Source organism: Nicotiana tomentosiformis, chromosome 2 (assembly GCF_000390325.3).
Source record: "Nicotiana tomentosiformis chromosome 2, ASM39032v3, whole genome shotgun sequence".
Lineage (NCBI taxonomy): Eukaryota > Viridiplantae > Streptophyta > Magnoliopsida > Solanales > Solanaceae > Nicotiana > Nicotiana tomentosiformis.
This window is the reverse complement of record NC_090813.1, coordinates 166805462-166815433: the sequence shown is the minus strand read 5'-3', so window position 1 is coordinate 166815433 and position 9972 is coordinate 166805462. Positions and strand designations below refer to the sequence as shown.

Here is a 9972-nt window from a genome sequence, read left to right as displayed (position 1 = left end):
CCTTTATAAACATCCGCAATCCTTCTGCATATATTCTGTTATGATCAAGTGATCTTTTTTCATAAAAATAGGTTATAGTTATGTTTGTTATAGTTAAATGATAGTTGTTTTCAAGCTGAGTATAACTGCCTCATGTTTAGATGTAAATCTCAGTCTGTATAGCTGAGTTAAACCTGTTTGGCATAATACTTTCCTTGTTTTTAATCCCCTTTATGACATTGCTGACTTGGTATTATAATAGGTGAAACTTACCTTGTCTTTGTAAGATCATAACCTCATTTGAAATATCTATGTGTAGTTGATAAAAATGTTGTACCATTGTCTGTCTTCACGATTTCACATTCCTTTGAAATTGCACTCAGTCCTCTTCTTCATGCTAATCTGAACTGAATCTGGTTTGTAAATCCTATGAGAAGCTCTTTATTTCTACTGCATGGACATAATGGTTTGCTTAAGGTTAATACTATTATGAAAATGTGATCTTGTTGAGCACCTTTAGGAATTCCATGTTTGAATCTGTAAACTTGTATTCAGCCTAAGAGTTCAGATAATATTCTGGTATCTTTAATAACACCTATGGAGTTTGCTAACTATGATTGTTTGTCTGAACGTTTATTGATGCTTTTAAAGATTTCCAAGCTATATTGTTAACCTATGTATGTGCTAGTAGTAAGACCTAGGCTAACCAATCTATGAGTAGTCTGCTAAGACAGATGCATTCGTATTGCTGCATATCTGAACTATGTGCTCTTTTAAAAGGGATCTCAAGTTCTTGGTTCTTTTGGCAGTAACATCATAGTATTCCTATCTCTATGTGTGGTTGGAATCTGTCCTTCAGACTTGTTAATGTATGTTTCATTTAGTATTGGAAATGTAGTTATAAAGAATAAATTTTTTTCCTGTGTCCTTATGTTATTCTACCAAGAGAAAGTATACTTCTGTGGTAGGTGTATCATGGTAGTTTGTTTACATTGAAAGAGCCTCATTGGCACTTAAACCTATAAAGAAAAATGATTTGTCAGTGGTTAAAGGTATTTGGGAGTAACGTTTAGCTCTAGATTGGGCTGCTCTCCCCGTCACAAGCATTGCCTTGGGCCTTGAGACCTTTGGGAACTTTGAAGTATCGGGGATTCAAAGGGGGCATCGACCTTGAGTGGAACTCTCTTATTCGCCCTTAATTCATTGACACTTGTTATTCTCCTTGGGTTTAGTGTTTAATAGCAACAAAAGGTTTTTAATGTAAATTATTTACCATATACAACCACCATATTAGTATAAGTTCTCATGGTATTTGAGTATTGATAGTTTGTTATATTTTGCTCTAATCATTTGCTTATGTGTTTCATGCGTGGTTGAACATATAGAATGTGTATCTAATGACCTTCTCTTTCTTTTTTTAAACATGTACCTTTGTTTGGGCCTGCTGGGTTCTTGAGGAACTCAGGTTCAAGTCCAACATTGTTGTATCTTCCTGGAAATTCGAAGTCAGTTGTCATCGTCCCTATTACTGCTGTGCTTGCCTCTTTGAGGCCCAAATACCAGAGTCCAATCCTCTCCTTTAAACTCCTTTATTATTTACTGTATTATTTACTGCTTCGTTACCTTAGTTTTATAGCCTTGTCGCACTTTACTGCATCCTTGTTGTTATTTTATCTCACATGTATACAACAATTATATATTGATTGGATGCTTTACTTTATATCTTAAGTCATATAAAACTTAGACAAGCCTTAAATAACATAGGATTAAAAGAAGTATTAGTTAGTAACCAAACCCACCTTCGCTAATTATATGTTATTCTGCTGTGTTTTATGCTAATTTTTCTTAAAGATTTTGATTCCCAAAGCTTAGCAAAGGACGGCAGCCCCTCTTTAAAAAAAAAAAGAAAACACCAAAACTGAATCGCAAGCTTTATCTTCAAAAGGGAAATCAATTCATTTCAAAAACATGAAGTGCTGTCGCCCAAAAAGATTTTCAAAAATGGTTTTCTTAAGTCTAAAAAATCAAGGTACATCTTAGGCCTACTCCCCATAGTACCCTCATCTCATTAGAAGAATATGCACCTCTATGCTTTAGGAACAAGTGTTTTAATTTAGTTCTCCTTTTCACATACTTTCTTAAAATACAAACACCTTGTATCTCTTTCAAAATCTCATTTCAAGTATATATGAACTAACATTATTTTCCTCTATAAATTCATGCCCCTTTTAAACTACACCCTCCCTTTGTAAGAGTTATGTCCTAATATACGGTAAGTCATACCTTTAGAATACTAGTTAAGGCATAGTATAGATAATTGATTCCAAATCTAGTCTAAGTCCTATGGAGCTACCTCAGGTAGATTTTAAGGGGTGCCTAACACCTTCCCCTTAGAAGAATAAGAACCCTTACCCATAATCTCACTGGTTAGCAGACTAATAAAGAATATGACTTAATAATTAAAAAGGTACCCTAGTATACCTTTAAATATTAGGTGGTGACTCTTTTTATCAACAACAGAGAAATCACAAGTTGAATCTTATTTTGACTAGTGCAAAATAGGGTGCAACAACATGGCAACTCTACTGGGAATTTCACACTTAGGTTCTGACCTTAGCAGACTTAGACTAAATTTGGCACTTAGATTTATTTGTACATTGCCTTAATCGTAGATAATAATGCAATTACGTGCTTACCTGCCTTATTTACTCTTTATGCTTATTATCATGCTTATTGTTGCTACACTTTTGTCTGTTACTGCTTTATATACACTGTCATCACATTTCTTCCTATCGAATCTTGGTCGCACACTATCACACATAATGGCACGCGAGGGTTGTCTTTTACACCCCTCCGAACCTTCTTTTCAAAACTCTCTAGTTTCAGAGAATAGCTTTGTCAGGTTAACTGACATAACTTCTCGTAGCCTTCAGTCTAACTTAAAGTAGGAAACACTCTACTCTAGCAAAAATAGGTCATACTGCATAAACCTTAGATGAGTCGGTCCTTGGCATCGACACACAATTAGGAAAGCCACCATAATGTCAATGGGTCATGCACCCAATGGCATGACTTCTGTGGAAGACAAACAAACATTACAAGACACTTAAAGATCCAAATCAAACACTTACCAAACACCTTTCTTTTATCCACCTAAGAAAATGAAAATAAACCAAAACATCCCTGAAATTAGCATGGTAATGGGAGCGCCACACAAGTTGAAGTAGTGGTGGAAACATTCGCCGGGAACACGGAGATGAGATTCAGACACACCTAGGGGAATTCACCGCATTGCTGAACATCCAAGCAGACAAGGTGCTCACTCGCCTGTTGATAGACTTTTGGAATCCGGCTAAGGCGGTGTTCAAGTTTGCCGACTGTGAGTTAGTACTGACATTGGAAGAAGTTACTAATTTCACGGAGCTGCCGTTCAATGAAAGAAAGCCGATACTGACAGTTATTATGCCCAGTTACCAGTTCTTGGATGCTTTAGGCTTGACCAAAAGTAGGGGTCTCAAAAATATCGAGGACGGATGGGTGAGCCTCGACCAGCAATTTGATAGATTTGGACACCGTGAAAGCTACGAGTGGTATTCGGGAGAGTTTTAATGTGACAAAGCGACAGAGAGAGTGGAGTTGGCATAAGACTCTCTGGTTTATGTGCTCTACTGAGACGGAGGGAGTGGAGTTGGGCGCCTACCGCCTAAAAGGGGTGGCCTATTCTTGGTTTGAGCTGTGGGAGTCGTCTAGCGAGATAGAGTGAGTTTGCTGATGCCTTTATAGACCATTTCTTGCCTGCTGGGACTAGGGCAGCCCATGCCGCAGAGTTTGAGAATCTTAAGCAAAGGAGTAGGAGTGTGTGGGAGTATCACATGGAGTTCGCGCGTCTGTCAAAATATGCTATTCACATGTTAGCTACCATAGAGGCTAGAGTGCGCCGGTTTATGCAGGGCCTTAGCCCCTTGGTTATAAATGAGGCCGCTATAGCTGCCTTGAATTCAGACATGAACTATGGGAAAATTGTAGCATTTTCTCAAGCTACAGAGGACCGCAAGTTGAAGAACAGGAGGGAGCGAGAGGGTACCAGCAAGTCCCGGTCCGCGGGCAACTTTGGGGAGACATTTGGTGGAGGGAGATCAACCTTCAGGGGAGGGTCATCAGGGCCAACCAAGTTGCATGTTTAGTCTTCAGCCAGTGCACCACCAATCAGGCCCAATCAGGGTAGCAGGGGACCCTACCATCAGGGCTGATCATGAGGGAGATTACCGCACCAACGGAGGCCCCCATGCCCCAGGTGTGGGAGGATGCACTCGGGGATCTGCTACATGGACTTGCCTATATGTTACAGGTTTATAGGGGTTGTGTAGGCTAGTCTATTATGTACGTACGGGTTTATAGGGGTTGTGTTATCACGGTGCATGGTCGGGACACCGTGGCCGATCCCATTGAATTGGGGATGGTTGATTTTGATGTAATTATGGGAATGGATTGGCTTTATTTATGTTTTGCTAAGCTCGACTGCCGAACTAAAACTGTGAGATTTGAATTTCCAAATGAGCCGGTTATTGAGTGGAAGGGGATAATATGAGGCCAAAATGTAGGTTTATTTCTTACCTTAAGGCCACAAATCTGATCAACAAGAGGCATATTTACCATTTGGTTCGAGTTACGGACACCGCTGATTGAATATGGGTGATCTCTTAAATGAGATGGCCTAGCCGATCGGGCCGAGATCGGACTCTGTGTAAGAATACGGTGGTATTATAGATGAAATTATGAAAATGGTTGATGTCTCAAATGAGATGGCCTAGCCGATCGGGCCGTGATCGGACGCCATGCCGCACATATGGTGGCACTGTGTTGGAAATTATAATGAAATTGTGGTAATGTCTCAAATGCGATGGCCTAGCCGATCGGGCCGAGATTGGACTCCGTGTAAGAATACAGAGGTATTGTGAATTATGGAATATCGGTACTAAAGGTCACCTGACCTAATAATATGGAAATTGTCTTGAAAATGTATATGATCCTTAACTTGTTGTTTTACTATTATTTGAAGCCCTTATTGAATTCTTGTTTGTTCCTCTTTTATTATTATTCATTCTATTGAGTTGGTGTTTAGCTTTACATACTAGTGCTATTCGACGGTACTAACTTCCCTTTTTCCGGGGGCGCTGCATCTTTAAATGGATGCAGGTGGTTACGTAGCAGACAACGTTGATCACAGATAGTGTTGCATCCTCTTCTCAGTGGACTCGGTGAGCCCCATTTCATTCCGGGGTCATATATTGTACCTTTTGTTTATATTATGGTTACTTTTTGAGGTTTAGCCGGGGCCTTGTTGTCGGCACCATCTTTACTCCCTTTTGTATCTTTAGAGACTCCGTAGACAATATGTGGATTGTACATGGGTGTTGGGAATGTTAAACAAGTTATGTTGTGTTTGATCACTTGTTCCACTTGAACTATAAGAAATGTGTATTTTGAGACTTAAAGGCGCAATGACTAATGAAACGATTTAGGGTCGTATGAATGAGATTCCTACTGTATATTTAATGAAATCACGTCTTTTCTTGATCATGGGTTTATTGGGTAGAAAGAATCTAACATACTTGCTCGGCCGGGTTCACTCGGTTGAGCGCCGATCATGCTTCCCGAGGATGGGGCGTGACTGTGTGTCACCTTGGGGCCTACCGATCCTCTTTGTAAGGAAGAAAGATGGGTCACTAAGGATGTGTATTGACTACCAACAGCTCAATAAGTCACGATCAAGAATAAGTACCCACTACCAAGGATAGATGACATGTTTGACCAATTACAAGGTGCTAAGTACTTCTCCAACATTGATTTGAGATCTGGGTATCACCAATTGAAGATCAGGGAGTAGGTATTCCGAAAATAGCTTTCAGAACCCGGTATAGGCACTTTGAATTTCCGGTTATGTCTTTTGGGCTAACAAATGCCCCGATAGCTTTATGGGTCTTATGAATCGAATCTTCAAACCTTTTCTTGACTCATTTGTGATAGTGTTCATTGACGATATTCTGGTATATTCACAGAGTCGAGAGGACCATGCCGATCATCTCAGGGTAGTTCTACATACCCTATATCAGTACCAGTTGTATGCAACATTTTCAAACTGCAAATTTTGGCTTGAATCTGTCACGTTCTTGGGTCATGTTGTATCTAGAGAAGGAATCAAGGTTGACCCTCAGAAAATTGCAGCAGTAAAGAATTGGCCTAGACCTACAACTCTAACGAAGATTCATAGTTTCTTGGGCTTAGCTGGGTATTACAGGAAATTTGTGGAGGGGTTCTCTACTCTTGCCTCTCCGTTGACTAAATTGACACAGAAGGCAATTAATTTCCAATGGCCAGGTGCTTGTGAAAGGAGCTTCCAAGAGGTGAAATCAAGATTGGCTACGGTGCCGGTGTTAACCCTACCAGAGGGTATAGATGGGTTTGTAGTATATTGTGATGCTTCAAGGATTGGACTTGGGTATGTATTAATGCAACACGACAAGGTAATAGCTTATGCTTCTAGGAAACTCAAGAATCATGAAAAGAACTATCCAATACATGACTTGGAGCTCGCGACAATGGTTTTTTAATTGAAGATTTGGCGTCATTATTTGTATGGGGTCCATGTGGATATATTCACAGACCATAAGAGCCTTCAATATATTTTCAAATTGAAGGAATTGAATCTGAGGCAAAGAAGATGGCTTGAGTTACTCAAGGATTACGACATTGATATTCTGTATCATCCGGGGAAGGCTAATGTTGTGGCGGATGCTCTTAGCCGGAAATCTATGGGCAGTTTGGCTCACTTGGAGGCATATCAAAGGCCGTTAGCCAAGGAGGTTCATCAGTTGGCTAATCTGGGAGTTTGTCTTGCGGACTCTAGTGAAGGAGGAATGGTTTTGCAAAATAGGGTTGAATCATCGCTTGTTGTGGAAGTCAAGGAGAAGCAATACAACGATCCATTGTTGGTACAATTGAAGAAGGGGATTCATAAACATAAGACCATGGCTCTTTCTCTTGGCATGGATGATGGCACACTAAGGTACCAAGGGAGACTATGTGTTCCAAATATGGATGGTCTTCGGGAAAGAATCATGACCGAGGCTCACACTTCTAAGTATTCCGCATACCCGGGCTCCACAAAGATGTTTCATGATCTTAAATAGGTCTACTGGTGGAATGATATTAAGAGAAGTGTAGCGGACTTTGTGGCTAGCTGTCCAAATTGTCAGCAGGTAAAGGCCGAACACCAACGGCCCAGTGGGTTGGCACAGAACATAGAAATTCCGATGTGAAAATGGGAGATGATCAACATGGACTTTGTGGTGGGACTACCTCTCACTCTTCGCAAGTTGGACTCGATTTGGGTGATTGTGGACCGACTCACTAAATTAACACACTTCTTACCTGTTAAGGCTACCGATACCGCGGAGCAGTATGCTCAGTTGTATATCAAAGAAATAGTCAGGTTGCATGGCACTCAAGTTTCTATTATCTCAGATCAAGGGGCACAGTTCACATCTAACTTTTGGAAGAAATTTCAGCAAGGTTTGGGTACTCAGGTAAATCTTAGTACAGCCTTTCACCCGCAGACTAACGAGCATGCAGAGCGGACTATTCAAATACTTGAGGATATATTGCGCGCTTGTGTTCTTGACTTTAAGGGTAGCTGGGATGATCATTTTCCACTCGTAAAATTTTCCTACAACAATAGTTATCATGCTAGTATTCAGATGGCATCGTTCGAGGCTTTATATGGTAGGAGATGTAGATCTCCCATTGGGTGGTTCGAGATTAGGGAAGTAGAATTGATAGGACCAGACCTCATGCATCAGGTTGTGGATAAGGTTAAGATCATTAAGGATCGGTTGGGAACTGCTCAAAGTCGTCAAAAGTCCTATTCGGATGTGCTTCGTAGGGATTTGGAGTTCAAAGAGGATGATTGGGTATTCTTAAAGATTTTCCCCATGAAGGACATAATGCGATTTGGTAAGAAAGTGAAGTTGAGTTCGAGGTACAATGGGACGTACAAAATCATTCAGAGGATTGGTCGAGTGGCTTACAAGTTTGAACTACCTCCAGAGATGTCTTTAGTGCACCGAGTGTTTCAAGTGTCCATGTTGAAGAAGGTGGTCGGGGATCCGTCGCTTATTGTGCCTGTTGAGACTATTGAGGTTAAGGAAGAGATGACCTATGAAGAAATTCTAGTTTCCATTCTTGATAGGCAAATCTGAAAGTTAAGAAATAAAGAAATTGCCTTCGTGAAAGTACTATGGCAAAACCAACAGGTTGAAGAGGTCGCTTGGGAGGCCGAGGAAGAGTTGAAGAATAAGTATCCTAATTTATTTGAATATCTATGTAATTATGCCCATGATATTGAAAGATAACTTTCTATAAATTATGTTTTCCCTATACGACTTATGTTAAGGTTACTCCTTCTTGGTAATGTAATATTTTATGGCATTGTGGCCGGTGTTGTTTCCTTATTGTTTTACCAAGCGGGGGAGGATGTAAGGCCCCGTGAAATTTCACCTAGAACCCGAGGTTTTGTGGTGGCAAGGTAAGCTAATATGTTTGAGGATTAGAGAAATTCTTCAAGGCGAGCTTGCTCGCCACGGTACGGACGTTTTGGATTGAATAATGCGATGGATAGTTGAAGAAAAGTTTTGGCAAAGAAGTGCATTTCTGCGGTCCACTATGCGACCGCAAAATCACTTTGCGGGACGCAGAACCGCCGCGAGTGAAGCGGAGAAATGACCAATTTTGGAAGTCATTTTGCGGTCTATTATGTGGCTACATAACCTTTTCGTGGGCCACAAAACCCATCGCAGATTTAGCATGAATATTTCCGAAGGGGAGTTCTGCGGCGCATTATGCGACTACAAAACTGGTTTACGGACCACAGAGCTGCCACAGACCCAACCCGAATAGCCCAGTTTTGGGACCCTATCCGCGGTTCCCTTTGCGGGCCGCATACCTATTTTGCGGTCCGGTCTGCGATCGTAGACCCGATTTTGGCAAGTTAAAGTTTTAGAAATTTTACACGATCCCATATTTAGAAAAAGGCTTTGGGGGTCATTTTTGAGGGTTCATATGATTTTTTTTAGAGAGTGGTGAGAGTTATTCTAGATAGAGGAAAGGGATAAGGATTTCACTACTCTAATTTGATCCAACCTTAGAATTTCATCAAAAGGAACTTGCTAGGGCATCAAAGAGGTATGAATTTCTTCCCCCAATTCTTGAATTTTGGATTTGGGTTGATTATGGGAGATGAGAGTAGATTTATCGCATGCATGAGCTAATAAGGATTGTGGGGAAGTTGTTGAACAATCTTGGGTGGTTCTGTTGTTGAAATTAGTTGAGGGAAAGGTTGGGTCATAGTTGTAACAACCCTTACCATGCGAACCCCTCTAATCATGCTTGTAATCCTCTTCCCCTCTATAGATTGGCATAGTTAGGAGTGTTGGGACATTATTGTTGCACTGCGAAAAGCTCTTACGAGGTATGAAGGATAAACTCTTTTTTTTTCTTTTTTTTGGTATTTGAATTCCCCTATTCTTGCGGAACTCTATCATGTGTAGTCAAACTTGAAACACCATTGAGGTGGGATGTCTAGATAGTAAATTGATCCTCAAATTGCATAACGTGTTCGAACCCTCATGTGTTAAAGATTTTCTATTGTGACTTAATTATGTTATACCACTTTTGGGAAGAAAACCTTGTACGGAATCAATGTGATCAAACACTTCTTTATCATATGATGAAACCTTATGTATTTACACTTGCTAAGGCCAAATGTGCCAAATTGTTGATCGGAAGAGAATTCTTTTGTACAAACTATTATTGTTTCGGGAATCCGAAGTGTGGCAATGTGAATACACCTCCACTCGCACATGTTGGGTTTAGATGGCAGGGCTATTTTGTGTAGAGATTGGTATTGTGATTGTACCTCCACCTACTCATATTGGG

At 40.5% G+C, this 9972-nt stretch overlaps 1 protein-coding gene across 1 annotated transcript; it reads left to right on the top strand.

Annotated features, from left to right (window-relative positions):
- The first annotated feature begins 7736 nt into the window (after positions 1 to 7736).
- LOC138906023 (uncharacterized) lies at positions 7737 to 8237 on the top strand. The gene has a single exon (XM_070194541.1). The coding sequence runs from the start codon at positions 7737 to 7739 to the stop codon at positions 8235 to 8237; it is 501 nt and encodes a 166-aa protein (XP_070050642.1).
- The last annotated feature ends 1735 nt before the right edge of the window (positions 8238 to 9972 follow it).